Genomic DNA, 18,400 nt, shown 5'->3' on the forward strand with positions numbered 1-18,400 from the left:
CGGGAGTAATGACTGTAGTGATGGTGGTGGTGGTGGTGATGGTGATGGTGATGATGGTGATGGTGGGAGTAATGACTGTGGTGATGTTGGTGATGGTGATGGTGATGGTGATGGTGGGAGTAATGACTGTCTTAGTGATGATGGTGGTGGTGGTGATGATGGTGATGGTGATGATGGTGACGGTCGTAGTATGACTGTGTCATTCTTGATGCTGACGATGGTGGTGCTGTTGATAATATAATAGTGGCGTTGAAGTTGATCGTGTTGGGAGTGGCGATGGCAGTGATGTGTGGTAATGACAGTACTGATGACGTTGGTGGTGGTGGTGGTAGTAATGATTGTGCTGTTGGTGGTGGTGGCGGTGTTAATGATGTTGCTGATGGTGGTAATGGTGGTGCTGATGGTGTTGGTGGTGGTGACGGTGGTGATGGTGGTGGTGTTGGTAGTGGGGATGGTGGCGATGGAGTGGAAGTGGTGGTGGTATTGATGATATTGGTGGTGTTGGTAGTGGCAATGGTGGTGACGCAGTGGTAATGATGGTCTGATGATGTGGATGGTGGTGGTATTATTGTGTCATTCTTGATGCTGGTGGTGGGGCTGTTGATAATGTAATGCTGTTTCTTTTTCAATGTAGTAATTGTATTTTTATATTAATTTTTATTGGAGTATAGCTGCTTTATACTGTTGTGTTAGTTTCTGCTGTACAGCAAAGTGAATCAGTTACACGTATACATATATCCCCTCTTTTTTAGATTTCCTTCCAATTTAGGTCACCACAGAGCACTGAGTAGAGTTTCCTGTGCTATACAGTAGGTAAATCGTGCTGCAATGAACATTTTGGTACATGACTCTTTTTGAATTATGATTTTCTCAGGGTATATGCCCAGTAGTGGGATTGCTGGGTCATATGGTAGTTCTATTTTTAGTTTTTTAAGGAACCTCCATACTGTTCTCCACAGTGACTGTATCAATTTACATTCCCACCAGCAGTGCGAGAGGGTTCCCTTTTCTCCACACCCTCTCCAGCATTGTTTGTGGATTTTCTGATGGTGGCCATTCGGACTGGTGTGAGGTGATACCTCACTGTAGTTTCGATTTGCGTTTCTCTGGTACATGGTGCTGGTATTGATGTTGATGGTGGTGGTGGTGATGGTGATGGTGATGTTACTGATGTTGGTGGTAGTTTCAGTGAGAGCCATGAGGGTGGAGGCTGTGGTGACAGTTAAGGTGGTGGTGGTCTCAGCTCTTTGGGGGATTTGAAGCCCCCCCCCATGGGAACCAGGACGCTCCCATGGCACAGTGTTGGAGGTAGACTGCAGCAGACAGGGTCAGACGCCAGCCCGAGGAGATGAGAGGGCGGGGTGGAGGGTAGAGGGGAGCGCTCACGAGGCCACGCAGTCTGGGAGGGTGTCTTGGAGGAGGCAAAGCTGGGCCAGCTGAGGGTGGTGAGGTTTGGGGTCTCCTAGAGCCAGGGAAGTGCCTGTGGAGGTGCCCAGTGCCCAGCACAGGGCCTAAGCAGGCGGGCGAGGGACGCGCTTGCTGAATGAGTGAGTGATGGACCAGCCTGAGCCCCAGCTGCACCAGCGGCTGGAGCGTGAGGGGGTGGGGTGTCGAGGCGCTGGCCCCTCAGCTGGTAGGGGTAGGTGACAGGCTGGACAGAGCTGGGCCAGAGGTGCACCAGGCGAGGGTCTGAGTGAGGGGCAAAGGGCTCAGGGAGGGTTCCGGCGGTGCCGGGCTCTGAGATGGGAGGAGGTGGCAGGTAGGCTGGGGTTTAGCAGGGCCCTGGCCCTCCCAGGCCAGATGACTTCCTTGCGAGGCTGGGGAGCTCAGGGGCCCCAGGGGCCTTGCCCAGGTGGGTGGGGTGGGTCAGGCGAAGAGCCGCTGAGCCCTGACGATGGCCAGGTTGCTAGCCTGGGGGCAGGCCTGCGGCCGGAAGCCCTGACTCGGAGCGTGGCTGGTGCCAGCTGGGAGCCAGGAGATTGGCATCGTGGGGAGCGTGAGAAGCCCTGGAGGCCCTGGCCACAGCGCCACAGATGCTGAGCCAGCCTGAGACACTATCAGCGGCGCGAGAGCCAGCCCCACATGCGCAGGGGCGCAGGCCTGCGGGGGCATGGCTCTCACCTGGCGATGCACTCAGCAAGACCCAGGTCAGGTGGATATCCATCCCCCAGGGTCCCCAGCGCCACAAGCATTGCCCCCGGGCCCTGAGCCAAGAGGGGATGGAGCTCACCTGGGCTCGCCCTGGGGGTTCTCACAGGCCAGTGACCAGCTCACCTTGGGGTGAGCTGTGCCCACTCTGGCTGCCCAGGGAGCGAGGTGGGTGGGTGAGGGTGGCGTGGTGGTGGAGGGAGGATGCACCGTGTATTCAGGACTGACCCCAAGGCGTCCAAGGGGTCGGGGGTGGCAGAGGAAACTCAGGTCTCAGCTCAGGGGGTTGGGCACAGAGCAGGAGGCTGAGGAGACTTCCTGGAGATGGCAATGCCCCGGGGGAGCCCCGAAGGACGAGGCTGAGTCAGCCAGGGGGCAGGCGGGTGTGTGGTCAGAGGGACTGGTCAAGATCAAGGCCTGGAGGCAGGAGAGGGCGCCTGTGTTCTGAGTCACCGGTGGTTCCTCTGGGCTGGCGCATGGAGGCAGGGCTGCCAGGGCTGGGATAGTGGGGGTGAGGGGGTGCTTGGGAGTCATGATGAGCTCCAGCCGCTGGGTGAGGTAGGACCCAAGAAGGGAGCCCCAGCACGGCGGCAGGGTAGGACCTGTTGGAGGAGCCAGGTGCAACACTCAGGAACTCACGGCTTATCCAGGCAGGCTCCCTGGAAGAGGAGGCTCAGCACAAGCCTTGGTCTGTGGGTCAGAGGTCAGTAGGCGGAGGTGGGAGGTAGGCACCCTGGATGTGTGAAGTGTGATTCAGCAGGGCTTGTGCCTGGAATGCATGGTTTGGGGAGCACAACGGCCAGTCTGAGGAGTTTTCAGGGGCTCCTAGAAGCCCCTGCCTGCAGAGACACCTTACCCACTCCCTGTTCCCTCATTGGGGTGAGCTGTGCCCACTCTGGCTTCTCTCTGCTGTGTGGGGGGACACCTGAGTCACTCACACTCCAGTGTGAATTAGCCCATCAAACCCCAGGGGACCCTGATGCACACAGTCCCATAATAGCACCTGCTTCGTGGGCCGACAGGAGGCATCCTGAATGCAGCGGAGGCCGTGGCTCAGCGGGCCGGCGGGGGGCTCTCCACGCACCCTCTGTTACTGTCCCCTGATGTCCCACGAGTGTGCTGGGGCCTGTGCTGGGCATTGTGTCCCTGTGGTCTCCCTGGACAGCATGTGGGGGAGGATTTATGCCCACTTCATAGGGGAGGCAGCTCAGCTCTTAGTGGCCGGTAGGGAATTGGCCCAGAGGTGGGAACAGGCCTCAGGTGCCCAGTTCCTCCTCCCGGGGCGGGGATGGACGAGCACGTCCGGGCACGGCAGGGACCGGGACGGAGGGGCACCATAGGCCGAGCCTCCTCCCAGGGCCTCCGACATGCCCTGGCCCCCACCCAGCCTGGGCCCCAGGGGAGGTCCCTGCGGGGTCTCCTGCGCGGGGCGGGAGCCCGGCTGCCTGCTCTGAGCCACTCACCTGGGCACCAGGTTACGGCTGTGGCTCTGGGACAGGCGCTGAGTGAGGCGGGTCTGCACTGGGCGCAAGTTGCGGGGAGCTGGGCTTCGCGGTCTGAGCGTGGCTGGAGGGGAGGCTCAAGGGGGAGAGCGGGGAGGCTCAGGGAGGGGGTGGCCAGTCCCCAGGGGCTGGGGGTCCCTGAGTGAGGAGGGAGCCGGGGGAAGGTCTTGAGCAGAGGATGACGCGTCCTGGGATATTTCAAATGGTGGCGCGGGGACAGGCGGTGGAGGGCAGGGCGGAGGCTGGCAGTGGTGGGTCCCACCAGGGTGGCAGCCACAGCGTGGGGAGCAGAAGGGAGACTCTCAGTGCATCGTGCAAGGAAGGTCAGTTGCAGATGGGTCTGTAGGTATGAGAAGGAAGGAGGGAGGGAGGGTCCTGGAGGCGGCCTCCAGGTTGGAGCGGTAAAGAGGGGCCTTGCTTGTCCACCCATAGCAAGTCCTGGCTGAGCACTCCGACCCCACTGGGGTGCGGGCAGCGGGGTGAGGCAGCCAGGCCCCAGTCCTGCCCTCCCAGAGGAGGATGCAGGTGGGAGCATCAGGCCATCACACGTGGCGGGAGAACCGGGCCGAGGTGGCAGGACCCACGGATGGAGGCCACGGGTCAGGGACGGCCTCGCCGTGAGAGCCAGGGCGCTGGCCCGTGGCTGTGGCCGTGGAGGCGGAGCCGTCCAGGCCGGACCCAGCTGGCCGGTGTGCAGGGCACGGACAGCCACCGGAGGGGCCGCGCTCACCGTGGCGGTGACTGGCCTAACACTTTCTCAAGGAGCACTTGGGGCCGGGGAGGCCGGAGCAGGAGGCAGCTGCCCAGGGAGCGAGGTGGGTGGGTGAGGGTGGCGTGGTGGTGGAGGGAGGATGCACCGTGTGTTCAGGACTGACCCCAAGGCGTCCAAGGGGTCGGGGGCGGCAGAGGAAACTCAGGGCTCAGCTCGGGGTCAGGACGCACGGTGGGGACCCGTGTGGAGGGGTGCCAGCTCAGAAGTGGAGCAAAAGGGACGGGAAATTGTCCCTTGGGTTTGGTGACTCGGGGGCTTTGCTAGGAGCAGGGTGGGAGGAGCCTGCGGTGAGGAACTGGTGGCCTGCAGAGGGTGGGTGATGGCTGGACCTTCCTGGGGGCCCCGGTCGATGGGGGAGGCACAGGCTTTCTCTGGGAGCTCTGATCTGAGGGGCCCAGGGCCCCCTGCAACCTCCCGTCAACTCAGGCAGGGAGGGGCTCCCGCCCTCCTCGTGCTGGCAGGGGCCCCGGCTCCAGCTCCTTCTCTCGCCCTGGACCTGGGGGTGGGGAGGCGCAGGTGGGTGTCACTGACCCAGATTCCTCGGGCCTGGGCCTGGGAGGGGGCGTGGCTCTGTGCCCCAGATATTCCAAGTTTCTGAAGCTCAGTGGAGAGGCGACCAATGGTCTCCCACGTGTGGGAGTGTGTGAGGAGGGAACAGCCTGCCCGTGTTGCAGAGATGGCAACAGGTGTCACCTGCAGCAGGAGGGATTTCGGTCAGACACGGTGAAGAACTTCCAGATGTTGTGGGTATAAGAGGATACGTCCTAGAGGTTTTGTTGAAGAAAGAGGGCTGGGGGTCCCCTGACCTCTCCCAGTTCAGGGTGTGCCTACGATGCAAGCGAGGGTCCACGGGTCAGGGACCACCGCCCACCTGTCCTGCTCCAGCCAGCCCTCAACTGATGCCCAGCGCAACACAGAAAGCACAGCTAATGGCCTGGGAGAGCTCCATTGACCGAGCTCTGCCCTGGTGTGGGATGGGCCTGAGGCAGGCCCCCCCCCCTCCGCCTGGTCTGGGCCTTGGGCCATCCTTGAGGGTCCCTTCAGATTTGCTCCGCAGAGTTCAGTGGCTCAAATACTGTAGGCCTTGTGGGTTGGTCAGACAGATAAAAAACTGGAATCCTGGCCCTCCTGCTGTCTTGCTGCGTGGCCTCGGGCAATCACACCACTTCTCAGAGCCTCAGTTTCTCTATCTACACAGCTGAGTTGAGGATTATTGCAAAGATTAAATGATAAAATGCACAGGAAGCGATTAATATTGAGGTGAGGTGGGGGAGGGGACGAGGAGAGGGTCCTTGTCCCTGTGTCACGTGTCAATGGCCTGCCAGAGCCAGGGGGACCATGGAGTGGGGAGGGGCCAAGGCCAGGGAGCTTGCAGAGGTCCTGCAGGGTCTGGGTGAGCCCAGGAGCTGCCCACCTCCCAGGCTGCCAGCCCCAGCAGCTGGTCCTCTGGACCAGGGGCGGACGCCTCCTCGTGCCCTCCGTGGCCTGAGGCTGCAGGGGCAGGCCCCGGCGAACCCGTTAGCGGGGTGGGCCCTGCTCCTTGTTGTCGCCTCCCCTGGGAGACTGATAAGCTAATTGGTGCCCATAGCAGGAGTCCTGTGGGGCGAACCAGCAGGCTGGGCTGGACTTCTCCCAGGAGGTGGCCAGCAGCCGTCAGCCTGGCGCCCTGCAGACCCGCCAGCACTGCCTGGGAACCTGCCAGCTTACCGGCCCCAGCCAGCCTGGCTCCCCTCACCCCGGCCCTTGGGGTGCTGTCCCTTCCCAACCCTCCCAGCAGCCTTCAGCAGGCGGAAAAGATGGGTTCGGGGTCCCCCCCCCACTCAGAGTAGGAGGGCTGAGGCAGCGTCGTGGCTGGACTGTGAGAACACTAGAGCTGAGATTTGAACCCAGGACCGGCCGGCCACAGACTCCTGCTCTTAGGAGCGGGCACGTGGCCAATGTTGTGGACAAGCCTGAGAGAGGGAGGCGCTGTCTCCAGGCCGGAACAGCCCACAGGCCTCCTCCCCGGAGCGTCCTGGGTCTTGGGGACTCCTGGCCTGCACTTCCTTGGCCATCTTGGCGTCTGGTCAGTGGCTTGCACGCGCACCCCAGGAGTGAGAATGGGGTGCTCTGGGGCCGGGAGGGACCAAGGGCAGCTGGGGCTCAGCACTCTGTGCCCATTCTGCGTAGTGCTGGGGGATGAGGGGAGACAGGAGTGCGATGTGCGTAGCACAGCTGAGGGTGCGGGGGGACCACGCTGGATCTCCCAGGACTCTCCAGGGCCCCGCACTCCCTTTCCTGATCCTTCCATCCCCCAGGTCTTGTTTCTGGTTCTGTGGTCATTGGGGTCTTCTTTTCTAGAGGAAGGAAGGGGAGAAGAGGTCTCTACCGGGCCCTTAATAGCTTTTGACTTCTGCTCCACTCCACGCCAGGGATGCCGGGTGTGCGGGATGGCGGCCCAGGAGGTGGGACCACACAGGCAGCCGAGCCCCTGGCCTCCATCCCAGGGGCTGCGGTCAAGGCTGTGGCCTTGGCCCTGGCCCTGCCTGGGCACTGCTGTGCTGTGTAGTCAGGCACACCTCGGCTCCTCCCGGGGCCAGCACGGGTTCAGGTGGGCCAAGGTGGGAAGGCTCAGGCGGAGGCGTGGTCAGGAGCCGAAGAGGTGGAAGCCCCGGGGGCCCTCCCGTGGCATTCTTTATGAGGGCCCCTACGATGGATGAGGTTTGGGCCCCCCAAACCCTGGCCCCCATGGGCTCAGGGGCCAGTGCTAGTGAGAGGGATGCCACAGAGCCCTGATGCACCCCACGGAGCCAGGGCCTAGCCTCTGCCTAGCTGTCACCTTGGGCCTCAGTTCTCCTCTGTAACACAGGGGCAGGCCCTTCCCTTGGGGGGAAAATGAAGAGAGAAAAGCAGACTCGACCGGCCCAGAGTGTGTCCCTTCTCCCCTGGGGCCTGAAGCTCAGAAAGGAGATTTATAACATCCCAAATTCAACAGAAGCAGCTCTGGGTTCTGGGATGCCCAGAGCTGAGACCCTAAGCTTTCCTAAAGACGTTCTTGCAGGTGCTGGGCTGGGGGGCGGGGGGGCCTTGACGGTGTCCCACCGTCAACCTCCCGACCGTCTCCTCCCCATTTTAGAGATGAGGAAACTGAAGCTAGGGCCGGTAGCTGACTTGCCAGGTGACACAGCCAGGAGGTAGCCCAGGATGGTTGCTTGCAAATCCAGGTGTTGAGCAGACGCCCGCTCAGAGTGTGGGGGTCAGGGCTCCCCTGGGAGTGCACACCCCCAGCCCGCCTTCCATACAGAGGGCCTGGGATGGGGGAGACAGGCTGACAGCTCCCTCCTTCTGGGGCTGGGGCTGAGGGATCTAGGGCGGGCGGGGGGTGGACCCTTGCCGCAGAGACCTGGAATTTCCCCCCCAAAGTCCCGGGGCAGACACCGGGTCTGAGTTATTTGGGGGCTGAGGGGGCTTTTTCGGCCCTGGGGTCAGAAGGAGACCACTCGCGGCTGTGGCTCCCGAACAGCGGTTTCAGTCTCCAGCCTGGAGCCCTCCAGCCTGCAGGCCCAGGGCCCTGGGGAGGGCACTCCATGGGCACCTTCTGCGGGCGCGCCTGGCTGGACGCTGCCAGACAAGTGGGCCGGCATGGGGGTGGGGGACTTAGAGCAACAGCGACTGGTTCGCAGAGCAGTTCAGTCCGGCGCACTGAGGCCCTAAAAAGCGCTGGTTTCAAGGAAACCAGAGCCACCCCAGCGGCAAACAGCAGGAGGGCCCTGGGTCAGACGGCAGGGGGCACGCTCAGGCTGCTTCCCCGAACCCCCGGGGTGGGGGGGGGAGCGGGAAGAAGGCCGATCGGGGCCGGGGGAGGTGGCTGTGGGAGCGGGGTGGTCCCAAGGTCACCAGCGCGACGCGGGGGACGGGGGCGGAGGCGCAGAGGCGCCCCTCATCCCGCCCCGGCCCGCGCGCGCACCGCAGGCTGCCGCGCCCCCCAGCTGGCGCCCGGCTCCACGTGCGCCCACGCGCCCCTCCCGGCCCAGCGCTGGGGCGGGGCGCTCTCCGGGCGCGGGGCCAGGGCTCGGCACCCCGCCGGCCCCGCAGGCCCGCGCTCCCGCGAGTCGCTCTCCCGTGGCTCGGCGGCGGCCATGGGGCGCAGGGCTCCGAGGGCCGGCGGGGCGCGCACGGCGGCGGGCGCAGGTGCGGACGCGGGCCGGGGACGCGGGGCCCGGGCGCGGCCGGCAGCCGCTCACGCCGCCCCTGTCTCCCCTCCCCCCGTGTGTCCCGCCCCCCAGACCCTCCTCCCCCGCCCCCCCGCAGCTCGGGCCCTGGTCGTGGCGCGGCTGCCGCACGGTGCCCCTCGATGCCCTCCGGACGCGCTGCCTCTGTGACCGGCTCTCCACCTTCGCCATCTTAGCCCAGCTCAGCGCCGACGCGGTGAGACCCCAACCGGGCGCGCGGCGGGCGGGCGGACGGGGCGGGGGCGCGCGGGGCGGGGGCTTCCGGGGCCGACTGTCGCCTCCGGGCCGGGGCCGGCGTGGGGAAGGGCGGCTGCGCCCCGCCGCCCCCCGTGGCCTGGCCGGCGGGGCCCGGGCCTCTAGAGAGGGCGGGTGGGAGCTGAGTGGGTGGCGATGTGGAGTTGGGGACTGACCTGGGAGGAGCCAGGCCGGGGCCCAGAGAGTGACTGATGGGTGAGTGAGTCCCCCACCCAATCTCTTTGGGGGCCTAGGACCCTGGAGGAAGCCGATCCTCAGGGGAGCCGGGCAGTCTGGGCCCCCGGCCCTAGGGGCTGGAGGAAGGCTTGGCCTGGCAGAGGCGGGTAGACACCTTCACTTAGTGGGCTTCCTTCCCCCAGCTGGCTGCAGGCTCCTGGCCTGCCTGGGACACGGAGGGGGAGGAGCTGCCACCTTCCTTGGAGTCCTTCCCCACCCACCCCAAGTGGACCGTGGGCTCTGGAGGCAGCTGCGTCCCCAAGTACGGGTCCCGGGGGTGGAGAGGGTGCTGGGCTTGGCCCAGGTTGGCAGCCCTCCCCAGGAAGGCCCCATCATCTCAGGGGCCTCCTTTTTGTTCTCGTGATTCTTGTGGGGGCTGCCAGTTTCTATGGCGACAGCATCTGGGGCCAGCTTGCTGGCCGGGGCCGGCCAACTGGGGCTGGTGGGCGCTCCTGCCCAGGGCCAAGCCGCACTCGCTGGATCTAGGAAAGCCGGATCCCCCAGCCGGGTCACTAGGCCCCCCGAGGAGGGAAAGGGTAGGGGTCTTTGCTCATTGAGGCCCCTGGCCCCGGCCTGGTGTGGAAGTGTCCTCAGGCGGCAGATATGGAGGGCGGACTGGGAGTGGGACACCGATCTGGGGGTGTTTGAGGTGGCTGGCCCTCGTCAGACGGGGGTAGCGCAGCTCTCTGCTCATGGAACCCCAGTTTCCATGTGGAAGATGGTCCCAGGCCTCTCTGAGAACAGTCTGCCCCCCTCCTCTGTCCTCTGGGACGTGGGGAGAGAGAGCGATATTGTCAGCCAGGATTCCCTGGAGGGTCAGAGCTGGACAGGACCTTAGAGGTCATTGCCGCTAACCCTTCTATGGACAGGCAGGGAAATCGAGGCTTGGGGTGGGGGGCTTGCTCAGAGTCTTGGGGTGACTCTGCTGGAGGGGTCTGTGGTCTTGGCCCAGATCCCAGTGTGCCCTCCCCCTCAGGCTGTCCCTGTGACAGGACTGTCGGTGTTGCTGATTCTGGGGACCCGCCCCTGAAGGCAGCAGCCGGGGCCATGCTGGGGGCTCCCCAGAAGAGATGGCCTTCTGCACAGGGGAGCAACCAGTGGGGCTGGGACCTCCTGGGTCCCCTGCGAGGCCGGAGCAAGCAGGGCAGGGCCCTCCTTGGGGGCTGCCCTTCCTTGGGGGGCGGGGGGTGCTCCAGAGCGGGACACATGCCCAGATCCCCTCTCCCAACCCAGGGTCTGGCCTGTAGGAGGTCAGTGCCAGTCGAATCTTGAAATGCAGGCTTGTCCCTTACACACGGTGACCCTAGACTGGCCTTCAGTCTCTCTGAGCCTCGGTTTCTTCACCTGTAAAACGGAAATGGCCCCATGCCGCTCCGGGTGGCTGCGAGGGCTTCGCCGGTTGACAGGGACCCTCCCGGACGGGGCCTGGAGCGTGGCAGGGCCAGTGCATCCTCGAGAGGTGGCATCCCGCTCGGGGGCTGAGCCCAGGGCCACCTGGCATGGAGAGCGTGTTGGGTGAGGGGTGAGCAGCTGGCGCTGGTGGAACTCGGGGGTGGAGGAGTGGGGTGCCCAGGGGGCCTTTCTCGGAAGGGCTGACCTGTAGCGGCGCCTCTGAGGGTGCGCGGACGGGAGCCCTGTGCCAGGAGGGGCCGGCAGAGCTTTGGTCTCGGAAGGGTTCAAGGCTTCGCTTGGCAGGGCGCTCAGCAGCTGCAGTCAGAGGGGCATCTGGTGTCAGCCTGATCTGCACGGGAGGGTGAGGCGCAGGCTGGCAGGTCGGGGCACCCCATCCCCACATCCCAGAAGAGGCAGCCGAGTCTGAGGGTTCGGGAGCCGTCAGTGGCCACAGAGCCACCCACTGGCCCTGGACCAAGGGCAGGCGGCTGCCTGGCCGCGGAGCCTCGGTTTCCTCCTCTGTGCGATGGCACCGTAGTGGGCTCTGGCTGACCTGTGACCCCCTGAAGGCCTGAGCGTGGCTCAGAGGAGCATGCTGGGAGGGCGGGGGGGGGGGCTTGGCCTGTGCTGGGTTGCTCGCCTGTGCTCACCTGCTCTCAGAGCCGTCGCCACCTTCCTCTCTTCTCCCAGCCAGCTCGGGCCCCAGAGATGCTGAGTGGGCAAGGGCCGAGAGGGAGAGGGAGACTGCTGGCCTGCAGCCCATCACGCTGTGCCGACCCCTCTGAGTGCCTGCGACCGGGCCCTCGAGGGGCACGGGGTCTGACGGGGAGACAAGCCCAGGCTGGAGGGAGGAGGTGCTCTGGGGGCTCAGCGCCAGCCTCCTTCCTTCCAGGAGTAGCTTGGGAGACGGGCACGAGGAGGAGGTGCGGAGTAGGGCCCTGAGGGGTGAGCAGGAGTTCCCAGCAGGCTTGGCGGGGAGGAGGGATGGTCGCCCCAGGGACGGGGAGAAAGGCAAGAAGCAAGCGGAAGATCGGGTGGAGCTCGGCGGGCAGGCAGGGCGGGGGCCCGGCGAGCTAGAGCTTCAGCCCGAGGTCCGGGGAGCTGGGTGGCTGGGAGGTGGTGGGCTTGGGTCCTGGAGGGATCCCAGCAGGCGTGAGGGCAGAATAACCCACCAGCAGGCGGGGTGGGGGCAGCGGAGAGCTGGGCTGTGGGTGGGGCGGATGCTGCCCGTCTCCACCCGCGGAGTCGGGTGTGTGCGTGGGGCGTGGGCATTCGGTCTGAGCAGGCAGAGGCCGCTGGCATCTCGGGGTATGGAGTGGTCTCGGGACCAGAGTCCAGAGCAAGGCCCCCAGAGAGGACGGAAGAGAAGGGGTGCTGTGGTCACAGCCCAGGAGCCAGGGAAGGGTTAGATCCGTGGGCATGGAGTGGAGGAGGATGAGACGCAGGCATCCCCCGCCTGCGTGCAGCCGGAGTGTCAGGTCCCGGCTGTGCCGCTGCAGGCCTGTGACCACGGAGGGTTGAGTAACTGCTCTGAGTCACATCTGAGGGGGCGAGGCCACCTGCCTCAGCCTGGTGGGGACCGAACCTGGTGAGGTACTTACAGCAGCCACACAGCCTGGCGTGTAGTAAACAGTCTGTAAGGCGTAGTTGTGGGAGGCATCGCTTCCGTGACGTGCCCCAAACTGGGCTACCGATCTGACCGGAATCAAGGCTCAGCGTGTGCCCGGCGTCAGGGGTCAGGCAGTGTTGGAGTAGGGCTCGTTCGCGTGGGTAGCTGTGAGCCACGTGTGGTGTTGGAGCGCAGACGGGATAAAGACAGCACCATAGGAAGGAAATCAGTGTTCAGGGCACATGAGACATGTAAGAGTTGGGAGAGGATTGCAGGTAGGGAATTCACGTGGTGGAAACTGACAACAACCCCGTAAATGACAAACAAGTAAAGGTGGGGGGGAGGGGCTGGTGCCCTGAAGAGACTCAAGACAAGGGGGCGGGCAGAGAGATGAGGGGCTGGCTCAGATTGGATGTCCAGCGAGAACCTGTGTGCGGAGGTGACAGCCAAGGCGAGAGAAGAGCCAGCCGTGTGAAGATCAGGGAAAGAGCGCTGGGTGGCGGGACCAGCATGTGCAAAGGCCCTGGGGTGGCTCGGAGCCTGGCTGGGGAGCCAGTCTCCAGCAGGAGGCCGGCCTGCTTCTGCCTGATCTCTGTGTGGATTGGGACCAGTCTCTCACCCTTAAGGTCTCCGGTCCAGCCCTCCCAACAAGACCTTGAGATCCCTGACACCCCTGTCCACATTGTTGAGAACCTGCAGGGCTAGGGCTGTCAGGAGTGACGGATGAGCCAGGCAGAGAGGAGGAGGAGGGCACGGGAGGGCAGGTGGGCGAGCTGGCGGGCGTGCGGCTGCCAGGCCTAATGAGGGCAGATGGAGGCAGATGGCCACCGAGGTCGGGGCCGGAGCCAGCCACGAAGCAGGCCTGAGCCACTTACTCGGCCACCCATGACTTGCGTGGCTGGCCGGGCCTCTGAGGTTACCGGGTGAGTTCAGGGGTGCTGGCCGCAACCCGGAGCCCTCCAACCGCCTGCATGGAAACGCAGAAGTTTGTGCTGGCGCCTCACCCGGGCCAGGCCCCCGGGGATCGCGGATGCCTGGGTGACCTTGAACGACTTTCTCGATTCTCCCGGAGCCTCTGCCTTCCTGGTCTCCATTCATCCAGCCAGTCACACTGACCGAGCGTCCACGCCAGGCCTGCCCACAGGGGGCTCACAGACATGAGGAGGCGGGGCTGCAGGGACAGACAGGCACCCCCAGCCATGGGACACGGCTGGGACAGAGGGACAGCAGAGGGACCTGGGGGCGGGAGGTGGTACCTCCGGTGTGGGGAAGGGCAGTCCAGGCCTCGGATGGAGAGCACAGCACGGTCACCGTGGTGGGGGGGGGAGGCAGCTGTGTCAAGTGGGGTGGGCCCTGGGGTGCCCTGTGCAGGAGCCCCGGGACCTTAGGCTCCCAAGGAAGGTGGAAGGTCGCATCTGAGGGCGGAAAGAGCCACCGTGGCTTTAGGAAGTGGGTGGGAGTCTCGCTCTGCCACGTGCTGGGGTCAGCAGGGGGTCTGAAGGGTGTCGGCCAAGTTAGACTTGGGACGGGCAGGAAGGTGTCAGCTCTGGGGCGGGGAAGCCCACGAGCAGCCCCTTGTCCCCTGGCCGAGCTTTCCCGTCATCTCCAGCCCTGGAAGCGGTGGGCACTCGCTCTCTCCAGTCCCTCCATTTGTCTTTGGGTTTTGGACACAGAGGGACCTGGGTCATTCCTCGGCAAGCACACGCGGTCCGCCTGCCGTGTGTGCCGGGCACTGCGCTGTGGTGTGGCCGTGGTTCACGCGGTCACGTCGCGGGGCACACAGGGATGCGTAAGCAAGGACCAGCCGGTGCTTAGGGCTGCGCTGGGCCACGTGGTGGGGAGCAGTGGGGTCCGTTGGCCCCTCTGAGAGGGGACAAGACCAGAACGGCCCGAGGCACTGCCACGCAACGGCTGGGCAGGGCTTCCTGGCAGAGGGCATGGCTGAGCCAGGCGCTGAGTGGGAACGAGGGGGCAGCCCAGTGCGGGGGGCTGGTCTCACGAGCTGAAGGGGGGCAGGGCCAGACCTGGTGGCCTCTGGGGCCTTCGGACACAGCTTGGGCCGTGGTGGGGTGGCATGGGAGACTCTGAGACTGGCTCCTGCTTGGGGAAGAGCCCGGGGGCTGGCCTGGGCGCATGGAGGGCAGAGGCCCAGCCCAGACGGAAGGGCCCCGCTGGAGGGAGGAGGTGGATGAGCGCCTGGTGCAGGCTGTGGGTGGAGCGGCTGTCAGGGAGGGGCCAGGTCTGGAGGGGTGGGCGCTGAGTGCCCCGTTAGATGCAGCTGGAGCTCTGGGCCCCTTTCAGAGAGCGGTGGCTTCTGCCCGCGGCCGGAACTGCAGAGCCACGGAGCCGGGGAGAGCTGTCCGTGGCGGGGCGCTGGGCCTGCTGCCTCCGTGATCTCACCTGTGACTCAGGGTGGGGGAGTCCTTCCCTGGGATTGGTGGGGGGCGTATTGCCAGGCTGGGCACACGACTCATTCTACCAGTGGGGCCGGGGCGGGGCACAGACAAAGACCCTGCCCTCAGCAGGGGATGAGACCCCTCGCCGGGGACAGCCCAGGCCAGAAGGTGCTGGCGTTGGGGGGGGCTCAGAGCGCTGCAGGAGGGCAGCCGAGGGCTGCTGGGCAGGGGCGCCTGCGGAGGATGCAGGGGTGGCGGGGGAAGGCTCCCCCGGCATCCCCCACGGCCTGCAGGACCCTCAGTCTGCATGTCTGCCTGGGCCCCCTCACCCTGTTCTCTGTCCCCGGCTCCGGAACCCACCAGAACATGGAGAAGGCGATCGTGCCGTCGGTGGCGCTCATCGTGGGCTGCGGCGTGTCGTCCCTGACCCTGCTCATGCTCATCATCATCTACGTGTCCGTGTGGAGGTGCTGCTTCCGGCGGGCCAGGGGAGGGGGGAGGGGGGAGGGGAGCGGAGGGGGAGGGGAGCGGAGGGGGAGGGGAGCGGGCGGTGCAGGCACTTCCCAGGAAGGGGCTGACTGGGGTCGAGTCGCATCCCTTCTCCCATCAAGGGCAGCCGTGGGGGGCGGGGACCCAGCATCCTTCCTCCCCAGCTTCCCAGTTAGCAGCACCTGTCACTCCGTCGTCGCCACCACCCCGCCCGCCCTGGTGGCTGCTCCGTGGAGGCTGCGTGGCGCTGATGGCGGGGGCACAGGTGCAGGCCAGGGATGCCAGGCCTGCCTGCTCCTGCATGGCGCTGGGCCCGCACCACCGCTCACAGGGGCTGGCAGGTGCGCCCCGAGCCCACTCCCCAGCTGAGCACCCTGCCCCGTGACCACGGGGACCCCAAGATCATGACTTCCCTGCCTGTTGTCTGTTCCGTCACGTGGATGTGCAGGGTCACTCCCCAAGCCCGGGGTCAAGTGTCAGGATGGGGGTCTCTGCTGGGCCGCCTGCCCCACACCCCTTGCCCCAGGCCACAAGGCCTCTTCACAGACCCCTGTGCCCTGGGTGCTGTCTGACCAGTGTTGGCCCCTGGGGTGTGGGGCGACCCCGTCGCTGCCGGTCACCAGCCCTGGGGCAAGGGACACGTGTGCACAGACTCCCTTCCCCCAAGCGTCCCACTTTGGGCCCGGAGGAGCAGGGGTTTGGGACAGTAGGACAGGGAGGGTCAAGCCAAGGTCACCCGCCCAGCAGCCACCCGCTGGGCCCAGCCAGATTCCCAGTGTGTCAGCTCCAAGGGCAGCACGATGTCAGCCAGAGGCCAGCGAGGAGGGGTCGATGTGGCCATTGGGGGAGGGGTGGCCTCTGCTTTCCTGCCCCCCACCACCCCATCCTGCCCAAGGTCAGAGGCACCAGAGGGTCAGCGACCCGGAAACATCCAGTGCCCCCCCCCACCAGCCCCTGCCCAGACCATCCGTCCTGAATCCCCTGGAGGCGTGCTTGGCCCCCTGGCCCAGCCCCTCCCCCGAGGCAGCTGTGGTTCTGAGGTTTTGGCCCACGGTCTTCAAACACCTCCTTCCCTGTGAGCTGTGTTCAGGACCCGGTGGAGTCGGCGACCCTGAGAGAGAACGTGGTGGTGGTGGAGCTGGAGATGGTGGGGATGACGGTGCTGGTACTGGCAGCGGTGCCCGCAGGGAGGAGGGGGCGCTGGCCTTAGTGGCCACAGCACCCCGGTTCTTGTGAAGCTGAGACCCTTCCGGGCGCCGATCATGGCCGCCCACCCTCTCGCACAGGTACATCCGCTCAGAGCGGTCCGTCATCCTCATCAACTTCTGCCTGTCCATCATCTCCTCCAACGCTCTCATCCTCATCGGGCAGACCCAGACCCGCAATAAGGTAAGCGGCCTGTGCTGTGCCGCGCGCGCGCCCCCGCGTCCCAGGTTGGGGGGCGCCGGTGGCGGTGATGTGAGCCTCCACGCAGAAGCTTAGGGAGGAGGGTGCCACAGCCGTGCGGACCCCTTTGCTGTCCTTTGGCCGCAGCAGCCGCGTGGCTCAGTCCGGAGGGGCCCGTCACCTGGCCAGGGGTGGGGACTCGGTGTCTGTAGCCTCCAGCTGGACTGGCGCTTTGACACGAGCCCGCTCAAGCCCCGGCCCCGGCCCACCATCGGTACCAGGCTGTCGCCGTGTGGCCTCCGGGGGACCAGCTGCTGAGCGGGTGGGCTCACACCGGGGCTTTTGGGTGGGCTCCTGCGGCATTCGGTGCATGTGTGAGTGGGTGAGGAAGCCGGGGAGAGGGGTGTCTGTCCCTGGCATTGGTGGGTGGAGTCGCGCAAGCACCCACCAGGACCGCGATGTACCACAGCCCGTCGCAGGGTGGTGGAGCGGGTGAGCGCTGGCTGGCGTCCTACCTGGGGAGTTGATTTGGTCACTGTGCGGACGCTGGACTTGGGCCCTCGCCGGGGCAGGCGGGGTCGCCGGGGCAGGCGGGGTCGGGTGAGCGAGCACCTCTCCGCCTCTCCCGCCGCTCAGGTGGTGTGCACGCTGGTGGCCGCCTTCCTGCACTTCTTCTTTCTGTCCTCCTTCTGCTGGGTGCTCACCGAGGCCTGGCAGTCCTACATGGCCGTGACGGGCCGCCTCCGGAACCGCCTGGTCCGCAAGCGCTTCCTGTGCCTGGGCTGGGGTGAGCGCCACGGGGCCCACGGGCGGCGGGGCCCCCCTCTCTGACCCGGCCCTCCTCCTGGCCCCTGGCAGCTCTCTCTCCTCTGAGCTTCCCTCCAGGCCTCCACTCCAAGGGGTTGCCTCGTTGTGTTTGAATGTCAGGTGAGGGAATAACTCTGTGGTATGAGGACGCCCCATCCAGTATTGGGTCTATACTTCTGATAGAAAGTTTTCCCATTTTTTATCTGAAATTCAGACGCGGCCAGGCGTCCCATCTTACTTGCTGATCCGGCGCCCCCCCCATTTCTGTGGGTCCTCATCCTGTCCACCTTCTGTCCCCTTTCTCACATGCTCAGTGTCACCCTCTGTTCAGGGGCTTCAGGGGTGCGTTTTGTTCCCCTTCCTGAGACGGGCGGGGCCTTGGGCAGTGGGGAGACCAACCCTTTCTTTCTGCTCCTCCCCTAGGGCTTCCTGCGCTGGTCGTGGCCATTTCCGTGGGATTTACCAAGGCCAGAGGGTACAGCACGATGAACTAGTGAGTCGGGGCGGTGGGGACGTGGTGGAGGCCGCACGGCTCCCCCAGACCCTCCCCCTGCCCTAGGAGGTGAGGGCTGGCTGGGCGCCCATCTCACAGATGAGAGAGTCAAGGTTGGGCGAGAGTGAGGGCCCCGGGAGCTGGAGGCCGGGCCCCGGGGAGGCACCTGCCTCCCATCAGCCAGCTCCTCCCGGCAGTGGGCAGCGGGGTGAAGAGAAACACGGCTTGGGGCGGTTGGAGCCTCATTTCCTCCTTCCATGGCCTTGGACAGATGCCTTAGCCTCTCAGAGCCTCAGTTTCCCCATCTGCACGATAGGGGATGCGCCCCTGCGCCGGTGTGGGGATAAGGGGGGCTGTATGGCCCCTGGGCAGGCGGGGCAGGTGGGGGTGCCCGTTTCACAGATGAAGTCACTGAGGCCCTGAAGGGTCGGCTGGATCAGTTCCAGGGGCCTCGAATGCCAAGCCAGGAAGCTCAGGGTTATCCTGGAGGCCGTGTGGCTTCCCAAGACGGGGGGAAAGGAGCCAAAGCCTAGGGGGCCATGGCTGTGGATGTGGGGAAGAACGGGCAGCGAGAGCCAGGAGGAGGGGCCGGCAGGGCTGCGCAGGCCTGGCCCACTGCAGAGCCCCAGGGGGACAGGACGTGACCAGGCCCTGAGGCGCCCCCTGCACTCGAATGAGGACCCGTGGGGTGAGTACTGGGAAGGAAGTACGAACACCGTCCCCA

The 18,400-nt window shown here is 65.3% G+C and overlaps 1 protein-coding gene across 3 annotated transcripts in view; it reads left to right on the plus strand.

Moving 5' to 3' along the window:
* ADGRB1 (adhesion G protein-coupled receptor B1) overlaps nt 1-18,400 on the plus strand; it is an 82,499-nt gene that overhangs the window by 44,452 nt on the left and 19,647 nt on the right. For 2 of the 3 annotated variants that reach the window (XM_060127808.1, XM_060127809.1), the window contains 5 exons: nt 8,688-8,829; nt 14,865-14,968; nt 16,277-16,379; nt 17,013-17,163; nt 17,607-17,676. In XM_060127808.1, coding sequence (XP_059983791.1) covers nt 8,688-8,829; nt 14,865-14,968; nt 16,277-16,379; nt 17,013-17,163; nt 17,607-17,676 — 570 coding nt within the window. The remainder of the gene's footprint in view (nt 1-8,687; nt 8,830-14,864; nt 14,969-16,276; nt 16,380-17,012; nt 17,164-17,606; nt 17,677-18,400) is intronic. The other variant, XM_060127810.1, reaches the window with a different exon arrangement.

This window comes from Lagenorhynchus albirostris, chromosome 17, assembly GCF_949774975.1.
Source record: "Lagenorhynchus albirostris chromosome 17, mLagAlb1.1, whole genome shotgun sequence".
Taxonomy (NCBI): domain Eukaryota; kingdom Metazoa; phylum Chordata; class Mammalia; order Artiodactyla; family Delphinidae; genus Lagenorhynchus; species Lagenorhynchus albirostris.